The 15025-nt window shown below is 47.3% G+C and overlaps 1 protein-coding gene across 2 annotated transcripts in view; it reads right to left on the bottom strand.

Moving 5' to 3' along the window:
- LOC124552442 (homeotic protein ultrabithorax-like) overlaps positions 1-15025 on the bottom strand; it is an 879407-nt gene that overhangs the window by 265112 nt on the left and 599270 nt on the right. Inside the window, exon 3 of one of the 2 annotated variants that reach the window (XM_047126715.1) lies at positions 3741-4400. The exons of the other annotated variant lie outside the window; for it this stretch is intronic. Within the exon in view, the coding sequence (XP_046982671.1) occupies positions 4276-4400 (125 nt within the window). The 3' untranslated portion in view covers positions 3741-4275. Of the gene's footprint in view, positions 1-3740; positions 4401-15025 lie in introns of those variants that run through there. 2 annotated transcript variants of the gene reach the window in all.

Here is a 15025-nt window from a genome sequence, read left to right as displayed (position 1 = left end):
TACAATTAATACGACAAATAACTGAGGAAGCTGTGTGTAACTGCTGGTCTGATATTAAAAGGTTGGCATTCAAGAGAAGGAATCGTTGTGGACTGAATCAACGAATCACAAGGCGGATGATATCTCCCCCTCGCCCTTTTAAAAATAGTGGATAGAAAGTGCTGTGACAGGAAGAAGCAGCTTACAAAAAGACAGATGTGTTGTTTGAAACACGTCACCGATATCATAAGAAAAACGACACGGTAACTGGAGATGGAGCAAAAGCTGTGATTGGGGAGGAAGATAAGTCTCCCCTTTTCTAATACACTAGGCAACGGCCTTGCCGCAGTGATATACCGGTTCCCGTGAGATCACCGAAGTTAAGCGCTGCCGGGCGTGGTCGGCACTTGGATGGGTGACCATCCAGGCCGCCATGCTGTGTTGCCCTTTTTTGGGGTGCACTCAGATTCGCGATGCCCATTGAGGAGCTACTCGACCGAATAGTAGCGGATTCGATCAAGAATACCATCATAACGACCTGGAGAGCGGTGTGCTGACCCCACGCCCCTCCTATCCGCATCCTACACTGAGGATGACGCGGCGGTCGGGTGGTACCGGTAGGCCACTCGTGGCCTGAAGACGGGGTGCTTTTTTTTCTAGTACACTACCCAGTATTAGTCTTAAGCGATTTAGGGAAATCGACGGGGACGAAAATTTGGATGGTCGGACAAGGATTTGAATGTCCGTACCCTCAAGCCGCCGCCCCCCCCCCCCCCCCCCCCCGCGCGAGTATAAGGCCAGGGTCTTAACACTGTGCTAACTCGCTCGTTATGTCTTGCCCAAGACGGAGGAGAAAGGAAGAACGCGACGACGTGCTCAATAAAAGAAAAGAGGGAACAGAAACCTAATGTAGGCTACAGAGCGAAGCCGTCACTTGCATCAGAGCAAACGAAGATGATGTGCCGAGGTGGGACTACGGGCGGCCGCGGGCGTGTGTAATACGGCTGTTCGGCGCTGTGGACTCTCGCCAAACGCGACGCTATCGCCGCCGAGAGGGCGGAAGCGTCGCTATCGATTCATCCCTCCTCCAGGGCGCCGCTACAGCCCCTCCAGTGCGAATGTAGAGCGCTCGTCCACCGGCGACTATTCCACCTGTTCCCACTCAGACAGCGTCTTTGTGGCACAATCTTTTTTTTTTTTATTTTAATTTGCAACTCATGCTTCAACGTAAAGACGCGACTAGTCGTTACGTCCCACTCGCGCTGTCTACGATATGCCCACAACTACGATAAATAAATTAAGTATCGTCTTAAATTAACCTCGAAAAACTAAAATCAGTTAATTTTTTATGTCTTTGCGCGTTCGTGACGTACATACTGAAATCCCCGTGGCATGTTACCGCAGCACACAGCAAATGGAAACGGAAATGCCGTGTGGCTAGGGCCTCTCGTCGGGTAGACCGTTCGCCTGGTGCAAGTCTTTCGAGTTGACGCCACTTCGGCGACCTGCACGTCGATGGGGATGAAATGATGATGGTAAGGACGACACAACACCCAATCCCTGAGCGGAGAAAATCTCCGACCCAGCCGGGAAGCGAACCCGGACCTTTAGGATTGACATTCTGTCGCGCTGACCACTCAGCTACCGGGGGCGAACAGCACACAGGTAGAGGACTCTAAACAAAAACAGTGCACAACATACTGAAATAGAGTGTTGTCTCGTGTGGAAGTGTTGCAGCTGTATCGGGCATTTAATACGTAATGCAACACTTTTTTTTTTATTTTGTAGGTCAGTTTCGGTTTGAAAAATGCGGAATTTGATGTGGGACATCGAAGAATATTCCCGCTTCCGCCCCTATAGTTTCATGAAGGTCCGACAGGTGACGGAGCTATACGTAGCCTTCCAAATGGCGTTTCTAACGAAGGTGCGTTCCAAGCAGGGAGCTATCATTAAGTTTCTTTTGGTGAAGAACCAGGTCATCGCAGATATTCACAGGCACTTGCAGAATATCTGCTGAGACCTGGCAGTGGTTGGTTGGTTGGCTAATTTGGGAGAGGGGACCAAACAGAGAGGTCATTGGTTCCATAGGATTAGGAAAGAAAGTCGGCCGTGACCTTTCAAAGGAAGCATCCCGCAATTTGCCTGAAGCGATTTAGGGAAATCACGAAAAAATGGTTCAAATGGCTCTGAGCACTATAGGACTTAACTGCTTAGGTCATCAGTCCCCTAGAAGAACTACTTAAACCTAACTAACCTAAGGACATCACACAAATCCATGCCCTTGGCAGCGGTCGCGCGGCTCCAGACTGTATCGCCTAGAACCGCTCGGCCACCCCGGCCGGCGAAATCACGAAAAATGTGAATCAGGGTAGGTGGACGCGGGTTTGAACCGCCGTTCTTTCGAATGCGAGTCCAGTGTGCTAACTGCTGCGCCACCTCGCTCGGTTTGGGCGAGGCATCTGTGATGGTGGTTAAGTTCCTACGGGACCAAACTGCTGAGGTCATCGTTCTCTAGGCTTACACACTACTTAGTCTAACTTAAACTGACTAACACTAAGTACAACACACACACACCCATGCTCGGTGGAGGACTCGAAGTTCCGACGGGGGAAGCCGCACGAACCGTAACAAGGTCGCGCAAACCTGTCCGATCTCCCGCGTGACGGCCGGCCGCACACAGTTGCGTCTTTCCAAAAGCTGGAACGTGCGGCCACACTCGTTCCGAGGTGATCGACCGTTCATAATCAAACCGGCTCACTGCTCACCTGAACGTCTCTGTCTGCACGCCCGAGAGAAGCTTCACAAAATTGCATTGTATGGTTATTTCTCATCCACCCTACAGCCTGGATCTCGCACCTTTCGACTTCCATCTGTTTGGGCCAATGAAGGATACGCTCCGCGGGAAGCACTACGTGGACGATGGGTCGTTATTGATGCTACAAGACGTTGGCTTCGACGTCGACTAGTAGAGTGGTACCACGCGGCGATATAGGCCCTCCCAGAAAGGTGGCGTAAGGCCGTCGCACTGAACGAAGATTATGTTGAAAAACAGGGTTTTGTAGCCACAGGAGTGGGAAGTAGTATACTGTAATGGAATCCTGAATAAAACCAACCCACTTTCAGAAAAAAATGTGTTGCATTGCTTATTGAACGCTCCTTGTACACACGCTGCACGTCGTCACATGGACTGGCCTGAGTGAGTTGCTAAATTTTCTCTGCTGATGAGGGCGAATTGCTGCATGAAACTGCATTTTACAGTTACACCATTTTCGTTTTGTCTCTGTAGCGGTGTACTGAGGTACGGTGATTCGTACCGCCAGTGAGTGCAGACATGTATCTGCAATTAGGTTACTTCTTTTTTCGAGGCGGTAGTTAAAACTATATGTATATACAGGGTGTACCTTTAACTTGGAACTAGTAAATATCTCGAAAAGTACGCACCGTCTGAAAAAAAAAAGTTGGAAATGAAAAGTTAATATTTTCAAGGAATATCTGTCCATGCTAAGTGGCTACCCCCCAAAGCCTCGCTCCCACCCTTGGGAAGGTCAGCTTCTTATTTTCAATTGGGAACCCTCTATTGCTATCGTAGGTATCTTGTGTCTTAACAGAAATATTTTTTCCAGTCAGTCATCGATGGCTGTGATATGGACAAAATTTAATACTTAAACTATTTTTTAAACAGTTTGATATTTTTATTTAAAATTTAATTTAGTTATGCAAATTTGCTTATACAGTAAAACTTTTACGTTTAGGTATTTAAGAGACTGGCAGAAATCTACATCTAACGTATCGTCGTTGACTGTTCCCTTCGAGGATGATTTCGGCGTGTTATCACACCATCAGAACGCCTGATTTAATGAATCCCTCCGAATCTCACCATGAAGATGACTGAACTCGTGTGTTCTTCCGTCCAGCCGCTGTAGCTCTCGCGCGATTACAGCGCCAGCTACCGCCAATGGAAAAAAAATCTGTCAGATGAACACGTATTTTTGGCGTAGGGCCCGAATTTGCAATAGAAAGGTGGGTTCCCATTCGAAAATAAAAAGTTTGTGTCAGTAAAGAGGGACAAGGGGTGAGGGGGGCGGAAGACGTAGGGGGAGGGGGTGGCCAGTTTTAGCACAGACAGATGTCCCCTTTGAAAATATTAACTTTTTATGTGTAACATTTCTTCCATACAATGCTTATTTTTTGAAAGACTTCGTTGTTTCAAGTTAAAACAAGCACCCTGTCTCCAATGTCTTGAACATAACACGACAAATATTCACAGTGTTATCGCCAATGGTTGTAAGAAACAGATTATGAGACATAGCAGCCTCTGCAAGAAATAGTACGCACTGATGCATTTGAAAAATATTCGCATTGGCACGGTACCTTGCATACAGCAATAACGGCAGCGGCGTGGGTGATGCGCCAGTCCTTACCTGAAAAATAGAAGAAAACGAAGTTAATTACACGACGATCGCTTAAATTCGTGAAATATGATAAAACGTTGCTAATAATTTTTGAAAAAAATTAAATTTATATAGGCACATATAACCAATAATTTTGGAAGTATAAACTTTTTAACAAATATACTTTTATCATTGGCAATTCCGAAAATGGATCTTATTTTAGACACCTCCATTTTCCGGATCTGCAATGTGACGTGCTTTGACAGTATTGGGTTCTTCCTCTTTGTCATACTCGTTATCTGACATTCATACACGTTTACGGACAGCTCCCATTCATTACACGAAGTAGAAATTTTGTTCTAGTCTTCCTGCATTTCTTTACGATCTTCCAACGAGAATATCATCCTGTACACAATAGCAGCGTCACCGATCAATGTAACAGTGCCATTGACCCTGTATGATAAATCTTCTATGTCTATTGAGAGCATTAGACGTCCTCTTACACTTCCTTGCGATCTATTTGTTGAATTTTCCCGTCCAGTACGACTACTAGGTTTTCTTAGTCAAATACTTTTCGAGCCAATCACTTAATCGAGAAATGACACAGATATTGTATCCGGTAGAGAACTGCATCTCCCAGGAGGATAATTCCCCATTCATCACTACGTTACTGAACCTGCTATAATCGACGCACTGTGCCCCTGAATTTGTTCGGTCTCTGTAACCATGCATACAAGATAACAACACAGCCACTGTGTCCATTAAAAAATGTACAAGAGGTTAATTCTCGATTCGCCGCGCCTATACCGGGCCTGTTACAATTGTCCAGTACAAAACTGCATCTTCCAAGAGGATAATGCCTCATTCATCACGCCTTTACCATACCTGTTACAGCCCTCGTAGCTTTTCTCTGAATTTGTTCAGACTCTGCAGCCATGCCTACCAGATAAGAACACAGACACTATGTCCATTAAAAACTGCATAAGAGGTTAATTCACGATTCGCCACGCCTATACCGGGCCGGGCCTGCTACAATTCTCCAGTACAAGACTGCATTTTCAAAAAAAAAAAAAAAAAAAAAAAAAAAATTCAATTGGCTCTGAGGACTATGGGACTTAACATCTGAGGTCATCAGTCCCCTAGAACTACTTAAACCTAACTAACCTAAGGACATCACACACATCCATCTTCCATGCCCGAGGCAGGATTCGAACCTGCGACCGTAGCGGTCGCGCGGTTCCAGACTGAAGCGCCCGGAACCGCTCGGTCAAAACTGCATCTTCGAAGAGGATAATGCCTCATCCATCACGCCTTTACCGGGCCTGTTACAGCCCTCCTAGTTTTTCTCTGAATTTGTTCAGACTCTGTAACCATGCCTGCATGATAAGAACACAGACACTGTGTCCATTAAAAACTGTACCTTCCAAGAGGATAATTCTCGATTCGTCATGCCTTTACCGGACCTGTTACGACTGTCAGAGCATGTCTCTGTGTTTGGTCTCTGCAGCTGATGCCTACATGTTATGGACTCCAACGTCACACGAGACTCCTGCTACTGTCTCCGCAACACGATCTCGTCACCGTGGCGACGCAAAGTGCTCCGCTGCCTCGTTTTTCTTTTTCCCCGGGCAATAATCGCACGCACGGCAGTGCCTGCGGCCGCGGCTTTCTCTAGGGACGTTCTCGCGCCTGCAGCAGACGGCGCGTCCGGCATAGAGAGCAGGCGCGATAAGGAGCCGCTGGGGATAGGTCGCGCGGGCCGCGGCCGGAGCGCAGGACATCAAAGCCGCGCCACAGATACGGCTGCAGATACGGCCGGACGCGCTCTCCCCTCGATCGGAATAACAAATGCACTGGCCGGCCTGCCGAGTCCCCTGGGCCGATGTCCACTCGCCGAGTCCACCGCAACAAGTGACTGCCCGCCCGTACCTTCTGGCTGCCGCAGTTTTACCCCGCACAGCACCTCACTGTGTGCGGCGGAGCGCTGCATGAAAATAACCACACCCACTTGCTACGAGCACCATTTTCAGAAAGAATTAATGTTCGCGGTCCACTTACATCATGTCTCTAGGGTGCTCTGCAATTTTCTGGCGGTTGTAGGTCTCAGTGTGTAACCGCTCACACTTCGGTGGCACTAGTTCAAGCTCAGCGTTGATTTTTTTTCTGCGTTCCTCATATGTGCATCGCTTCCTATGTCACATTCTACAGATGCCGGGCACAATATCTAATGGTCACGTTTGGAGGAGCCGCTGAAATGTTTCGAGATTACACATCCTAAAATGATTCCAATGGCTCTGAGGACTATGAGACTTAACATCTGAGGTCATCAGTCCCCTAGAACTCAGAACTACTTAAACCTAACTAACCTAAGGACATCACACACATCCATGCCCGAGGATGGATTCGAACCTGCGACCGTAGCGGTCGCGCGGTTCCAGACTGTAGCATCTAGAACCGCTCGGCCACACCCGCCGGCTTACACATCCTATATCACGCGCTGCTCAAGTACGGAATCGCTCCTCATGATGACTGACTGAGCAATCACCAAAACGCCGGCCGGAGTGGCCGAGCAGTTCTAGGTGCTACAGTCTGTAACCGCGCGACGCTATGGTCGGAAGTTCGAATCCTGCCTCGGGCATGGATGTGTATGGTGTCCTCAGGTTAGTTAGGTTTAAGTAGTTCTAAGTTCTAGGGAACTGATGACCTCAGCAGTTAAGTCCCATAGTGCACAGAGCCATTTTTTGTATCACCAAAACGTCAAGAGTACGCTTTTGTCAGTATGATATACCTGAGGATGACACTTCGAAAAAGGCCGAAACATTTGCAGAATGGGGGTCAGGGATTTTCTCTGCATCGTGATGACTGGGTGTTGTGTGATGTCCTTAGGTTAGTTAGGTTTAAGTAGTTCTAAGTTCTAGGGGACTGATGACCATAGATGTTAAGTCCCATAGTGCTCAGAGCCATTTGAATTGGAATCTGCAAAATGTTTATTATGGAGCTTCGTTTTGTTATGTAGCGTGCAAACGAAGTATCGTTTCTCATGATGTGTATTTGAGGAATGGACGAAATGGAGTAAACGTCGGGAGTGCTGCTATGCAGCATTGTACAACATATCGCAACGTATAGTACGTCATACTTAATGAATTTTGAAGAAACGGCCAAAACCCGTAGTGTGTTCGTGTGAGGAGCGCCTGAAACGTTTCGAGTAGGCGCTCCTTATACCACGCTGCACAAACACTGTATCGTTACCCCATGATGATTACCCGAAGAACAAGAAACTTCTGAAGTACGCTAACATCCTACAGTATGTCCCACACTATATGCTGTGATGCACTTGAGGGCAACATTTGCAACAGAAGGTCAAAACGTCAGGTGAACACCAATGTTGTGTTTCGTGTGTTCGGTATCTTTCTCATGATGTTTATTTAAGATATGGCCACAAAGTTTGGAGCGCTCTTTCGTAAATTTCCCGGATCGTTCAGTCTATGTCGTGATGTCAGACCTGATAACAGATTTTGGAATGGCCAGAACATTTTATGTACTCCTAGCTCGCGGTCGACAGCGTTCCTTATGATGTCAATTTGAGGAACGACTGAAGTCAGAAGTTCTTTTATGCAGCCCTTCTAATTTGTGTACTTTACATGCAGTGCCTCCTTTCTCCTAATGTTTGAGAAATACCGAAACACCTTTCGCAAACATATGTGGCATGCGTTTCGGAGGTCTGTACTATGTTTACCAACGCTTCCTGCGACGTGAACTTTAGGAGAAGTTACCGAAACAACTGCTATACTTTTAAATGGTCTTCGCATATCCCACGCTGTACAGTAAAATATCATACCTGACGATGACTTTAACAGGATTGGCAGAAACGTCAAGACCACTCACGTGACACTTTCCGTGTCACGTCCTATTAACAGGGTATCATACATGGAGGCTTTTGGGAGGAAGGCTCAAATCCTCTACAGCGTTCTGTCAGAAGATACAACATTACTTTTAGGGATATTACGCTCTCATTTCTTCATAGACATGCATGACTATTTTCCGTCAGATGTCTGCGAGGAAAATAAGTTACGTTAAAATACCATTGTGCGACGGAAGTAATTAAGAGCAACGCTTATTCCAATGACAGATGTGAATTTTCCTATGTGTCTAATACAGTATGGAGTGCACATTTGCGGCGAGTAGCTATAAATAACGCCACAGCAGCCCCACTTCCACACACTGTACGCAAATTTCCAGCAGTTCGGCGCGTATCTCTCGGACGTATCAATCGCTTTAAGCGAGAGTGCGAATTAAATTTCCCAGTCTCCGTCGAGCGGCGGCGCCTTCGGAGGGTCGGCCCTCCCTTGACACCGCTAGAAACAAAAACCGACGGCGGCGGGGCTTCCCCGCACAGGCTGGGCCACTTAGGCGAGATTAAAGCCCCGCGCTGCCATCCGTCTGGCGATCCCGCCGTCCGTCTCGTATGCAAAGTCTGGCAGCCTCTTTCTCTGGGTCCCACTTCTTGCGCTCTCCCGGAACGGGGCTGCGACATTCCTCACCGTCACACTCTCCCTGCCTCATCCCTCTCTTTCCACGCCTGCTCATTTCACTTCCTTTGCCCTTTTCTCCCCCCCCCTCCCATTTCCCACCCCCTCCACACCTTTCCGCAACACTCTCACACTTTTTTTTTACCCCTGCCGTACTCAGAAAACAGGCGCGGAGAGCTTCGCACGAGGCGCTAGCTGAACGACTCTTCATGAAATTCAAAACAGACAGCTCTCAGCTGAATTACTATGCACAAATCCTGAGTGCCCTCCCCCCTCCCCCACCACCGCCACTACTCGGAGTTTTCCTACTTTAGTTTCGTCTCCTTTTTTTTCTCTACTCCCTATGTTCTTGCGCCCCCACCTCCACATCTTCCAGCGACGCCTCCCACGCGTCACACTTCATTTCCGACGCCGACGGCCAGTTTTTTTTTCTTTTCCTCCTCCTACACCGCGCCTGCCAGTGCCCGCGCCGTCTCCACCCTCCGCCACTCACCTATCGCAGCTGTCTATGCAAGACGCTGCCAGCCCGCCTCCATCTGCAGACATTTAAATTCAGGGCGTGGCCAGCAATTTATTTTTTTTTCCCTTTTTGTCTGGGGGGATTCCCCTAGCTCTCGCGGAGACTTCGCGGGGATTCACAGCAGTGTGCGCGCGTATGTGCGTAGTTGAGCGCAGGCCTACCAATATAAGGGAGCGAAGGAAATAAAGAAGGCAAAACAGGGAGCCAAAGAGAGCTAGGAGGGGGCCACCGTGCACTAACTTAGTCGCAAAAGACTTGCCAGTTTCCGCCCCTGCCTGCGGGAGGTGTAGTTACCATCTGAAATGCAGGAGGTGCGGAACATCAACGGGGCTGAGAGTTTAAAGAACCGGTAAATACATGAGGACTAAAGTCCAACTGGTGGCAGGGAGAGGCCATGTCCCTCCCTCCCCTCAAATCACTGACACTACCTCGCCTCCAATCCTCTGTCACTTCTTTCCTGCTCTGGAGGCAAGAGATAAGATGCATACAGAAGAGATAGGGAAGATTACATTTTAACGTCTTAGCAATGTCATCACCATTAGAGAAAGAACAGTCCACTTCTCTTGTTTTGTGGTTAGCATCGCTGACTCCTAAAGTGAGAGTATCGGGTTAGATTCTCAACACAATTCTAATTTTCCTGCGGAGAGAAGGCTTCAAACGATGTCGATTCCGCCTCGTCAGGTCGAATGAGGGGCCGCCTGACAAAATAAGACGCGGTACTGATAACACAAAGTGCCGAACTGCTTACACGAGGTTGGCAGCCGAACGAGGTAAGTGGCGATCTAAGAGTTTCCGTTCGAAGGCCGTATTGTCCACAATCCGTATGCCAATGAGGCAAAATCGCCGTGAACACTGAGGCAATCATCCAACCGGCGCACCAGGCTGAAGACACCAGTTTGGTTAAACCTCGATCCTGCTGCGTGAAGAAGTCCGTAACTGCCTGTTGCCAATCCTCGTCCGACGAGAATGGTCGACCCTTCAAGGCCTTTTTCGGGGATCTAAGGCGTGATAATCGCATGGGGAGAGACCAGGACTACAGGGCGTACCTTTCGCGTTACGACATTTGCGACATGGAGACGTGATTTACCTTGAAGCACCAGTACACCCTGTCACACAGCATTTCACAGCGGTATTTTTCGACAGACCTCCTGACCCCTAACACATTATTCATTCTACGATGGATATCTATCGGTATTTCTCCTCCGGTAGTCAAGAAAATAATAACAGCACGTTGCTCCTGTCTGGACATATTTGTTAATAACGTCACCGTAGTCCACGTTTCCGCATTTACCGCACGCACGTTGCAAAGACACAAATGCCACCCTAATCCTATGCCCGCATGTCGATGCTTATATACCAGCATCGGATTCGAGCTAGGTTGCATATACGCTGCAGTAGCGGCCTCAAACAGAAACTTTTTTGACCGCCTCTTATACATTATTACCAGCTTAGCTGTAGACAATACAGCGACGGCTACGCAACGCTTAACAAACTCATCAGATACAGGAGGAGTATGGTTCATTTCCAAGGCCTGCCGTTTAAATTTAAGTTTTGTGGTTTCTGTAAACAATATAGAGATACTTTTAAACCCCTGTTGACGGTACTCCAACTGTTGATCAAGGTGCGGCAGTAACTAAGCTACCAAATATCAGAGAACAGAGCCTCTGGAAGAAGAGGGTTAGAATAAGATGAATTGTATAAGCCAACAATATTGTGAGTGCTATTAAAAGGATGCTTGTACTATGTTGCTCATTGCATTACCGATAACTGCGTCGTGTCCATGTCATTCTCAATGGAGAGAAGTCTTCCGAAGTAAGAGTGACTTCAGGTGTGCCGCAAGGGAGTGTCGTAGGACCGTTGCTAATCACACTATATATAAATGACCTTGTGGATAACATCGGAAGTTCACTGAGGCTTTTTGCGGATGATGCTGTAGTATACCGAAAGGTTGTAACAATGGAAAATTGTACCGAAATGCAGGAGGATCTGCAACGAATTGACGCATGATGCTGGGAACGCCAATTGAATCCCAATGTAGACAAGTGTAATGTGCTGCGAATGCATAGAAAGAAAGATCCTTCATCATTTGCCTACAATATAGCCGGTCAGCAACTGGAAGCAGTTAATTCCATAAATTATCTGGGAGTAGGCGTTAGGAGTGATTTAAAATGGAATGATCATATAAAGTTGATCGCTGATAAATCAGATGCCAGACTGAGATTCATTGGAAGAATCCTAAGGAATACAGTCCGAAAACAAAGGAAGTAGGTTACAGTACACCTGTTCGCCCACTGCTTGAATACTGCGGGATCCGTACCAGATAGGGTTGATAGAAGAGATAGAGAAGATCCAACGCAGAGCAGCGCGCTTCGTTACAGGATCATTTAGTAATCGCGAAAGCTTTACGGAGATGACAGATAAACTCCAATGGAAGACTCTGCAAGAGAAACGCTCAGTAGCTCGGTACGGGCTTTTGATAAAGTTTCGAGAACATACCTTCACCGAAGAGTCAAGCAGTAAGTATATTGCTCCCTCCTACGTATATCTCGCGAAGAGACCATGAGGATAAAATCGGAGAGATTAGAGCCCACACAGAGGCATACCGACAATCTTTCTTTCCACGAACAGTACGAGACTGGAATAGAAGGGAGAACCGATAGAAGTACTCAAGGTACCCTCCGCCACACACCGTCTGGTGGCTTGCGGAGTATGGATGTAGATGTAAATTACGAGTTACTGTACTTTACAAAGCATCAAGAATGCCCTGTTTCTAGCACACCGATCTTTCACGACACTCCGAGGAGTTTTTACGATTGTGAATCACACCCAAATGAGTCAAATGGTAGCGTTCGTCAGTCCACTTTCCCCCTGTTTTCGTGCGGTTTTTTCTTTCGAGAAATATAATTATGAGTGTACGGTGTGTACAAACCGCTGACGATTACAACCATTTTCTTCCAACTACCTTATATACTAACTTCGTCACAACGAGATCAATGAGTTTCAAAATTCAGAAACGTACAATGAAAAAATGCCAAAAAACGCCGAACTACACAGTGTACTTTCGGCGAGACACAGTCGCTATTACTCAAACCGTAGACAGTCGCTTCTGGTCTGTCGAGTATGCACCTCCGTCCCGGACCCGTTGATGAATGACCAGGATCCGCCGATGTACGCCCCAACCGAAGGGACTCGGCCTCTAGGCAGATCTGAGAGACTACATGAGAAAGGAGGCGGTCTGCACTTTGGTAGAAAACGACGGGCCTCAGACTGGCGGGCCAGATACGTCAAAAACATCCAATGGAGTGACCCTCAGTTCTGGCCCATCCCAGAAATCCGCTTGCATGTGGGCAGGTGTTGTGAAGTTCACCGTGTACATTTCGCTTTTTCTGCTTTCTGACAGACACCTGAATCCCACTCCACCACCGTCGTGTCCCTCGTAGTGTAGTCTGCACTCCACCTACTTCACTGTGCTTCCATGTTCCCTCAAATTATCCTTCATCAATGTCGCACCTTTCTCATTTTCATCGTCAATAAATTTAACAACGCTCACAGGTGCTCGTGCACTGGTGTTCGCATAGACAATTTCGGAGATCATTTGTTATGCTCGCACTTTGAGCTGGAGCGTGTCTGTACGTACTGACACTGATCACGTTAGCTGCCGCTATGGCTGTATCTACGGTTAGCTCTCCAGAGTGTAATACCTGTGTTTGGGCAGACAATATCTCTGTGAGGAACAATGGAGGAGGAGGGCCCAGCTATTCCAATCACGAAAACTGCGATAAGGCTTTGCGCTGGAATTTATACTCTCGAGAAAGCGTCGCGTCCGAGCGGTCAGAAAGCGTGTCTCGGACACAGGCTGACCTCCCCGGGGCGCGTACGGCGGCGCAGGTCAGACGGATCAGCTGACCGTGGAGTAGGTGCCCATTGTGAGGCGGGCCGGGGATCAACTCTGACCTTTGGTGCGGCTCAAATGTCAGGCCGTGCCGAGGCGTGGGAGGGAAGAGAGAGGGGGCAGGTGAGGTGCAAGTGTCAGAGCCCAAAATTCACACGGTGCCCGCCGTCGCCGCCCGAGTGGCTCCTACTACCGTCACTCTCCCAACGTGGACGGAGGTTTCGGCAAATCTGTGGGCCACAACTCAGTCGTTCCTAGTTTTTATGCCGACTTATCTTAGGAGGAAGTTTAAGGAAAGTCAAACCTACGTTTCTAGCATTTGTAGACTCAGAGAAAGCTTTTGACAATGTTGACTGGAATACTATCCTTCAAAATCTGAAGGTGGTAGGGATAAAATACAGGGAGCGAGAGGCTATTTACAATTTGTATAGAAACCAGATGGCAGTTATAGAAGTCGAGGGACATGAAAGGGAAGCAGTGGTTGGGAAGGGAGTGAGACAGGGTTGTAACCTCTCCCCGATGCTATTCAATCTGTATATTGAGCAAGCAGTAAAGGAAACAAAAGAAAAGTTCGGAGTAGGTATTAAAATCCATGGAGATGAAATAAAAACTTTGAGGTTCGCCGATGACATTGTCATTCTGTCAGAGACAGCAAAGGACTTGGATGAGCAGTTGAAAGGAATGGACAGTGTCTTGAAAGGAGGGTGTGAGATGAACATCAACAAAAGCAAAACGAGGATAATGGAATGTAGTCGAATTAAGTCGGGTGAGGCTGAAGGAATTAGATTAGGAAATGAGACACTTAAAGTAGTAAAGGAGTTTTGCTATTTGGGGAGCAAAATAACTGATGATGGTCGAAGTAGAGAGGACATAAAATGTAGACTGGCAATGGCAAGGAAAGCGTTTCTGAAGAAGAGAAATTTGTTAATATCGAGTATAGATTTAAGTGTCAGGAAGTCGTTTCTGAAAGTATTTGTATGGGGTGTAGCCATGTATGGAAGCGAAACATGGACGATAAATAGTTTAGACAAGAAGAGAACAGAAGCTTTCGAAATGTGGTGCTACAGAAGAGTGCTGAAGATTAGATGGGTAGATCACATAACTAATGAGGAGGTACTGAATAGAATTGGAGAGGAGTTTGTGGCACAACTTGACCAAAAGAAGGGATCGGTTGGTAGGACATGTTCTGAGGCATTAAGGAATCACCAATTTAGTACTGGAGGGCAGCGCGGAGGGTAAAAATCGTAGAGGGAGACCAAGGGGTGAATATACTAAGCAGATTCGGAAGGATGTAGGCTGCAGTAGGTACTGGGAGATGAAGAAGCTTGCACAGGATAGAGTAGCATGGAGAGCTGCATCAAACCATTCTGAGGACTGAAGACGACAACAACAACAACAAGTGAAGGGATATCATTTACTCACACAAATGAAGTACTTATAAACTGATGAATAGTGCATTTAAGTGCCCGGTTCTGTTGCGCATTTGGGTAGTGCAGCTAGGCAGTAAACTGGCCAATACACCAGCAGATCCCTTTGAGTCTCTACTCGTTTATTTTCCAACAGACGTATTAGGTGCACTACCCAAACACATCTTAGGCGATCGTTTAACTCTACATGAGCTTAAATGGCGAGCTCTAAAACTGCATTATTCTCCTGGAGTGTTCAAAAAATTGTTGAAATGGCTCTGAGCACTATGGGACTTAACTTCTGAGGC

The sequence above is a fragment of the Schistocerca americana genome, chromosome 10 (assembly GCF_021461395.2).
Source record: "Schistocerca americana isolate TAMUIC-IGC-003095 chromosome 10, iqSchAmer2.1, whole genome shotgun sequence".
Taxonomy (NCBI): domain Eukaryota; kingdom Metazoa; phylum Arthropoda; class Insecta; order Orthoptera; family Acrididae; genus Schistocerca; species Schistocerca americana.
Note: the sequence above shows the minus strand (reverse complement) of the source record. Positions and strands in the feature narration are given on the sequence as shown.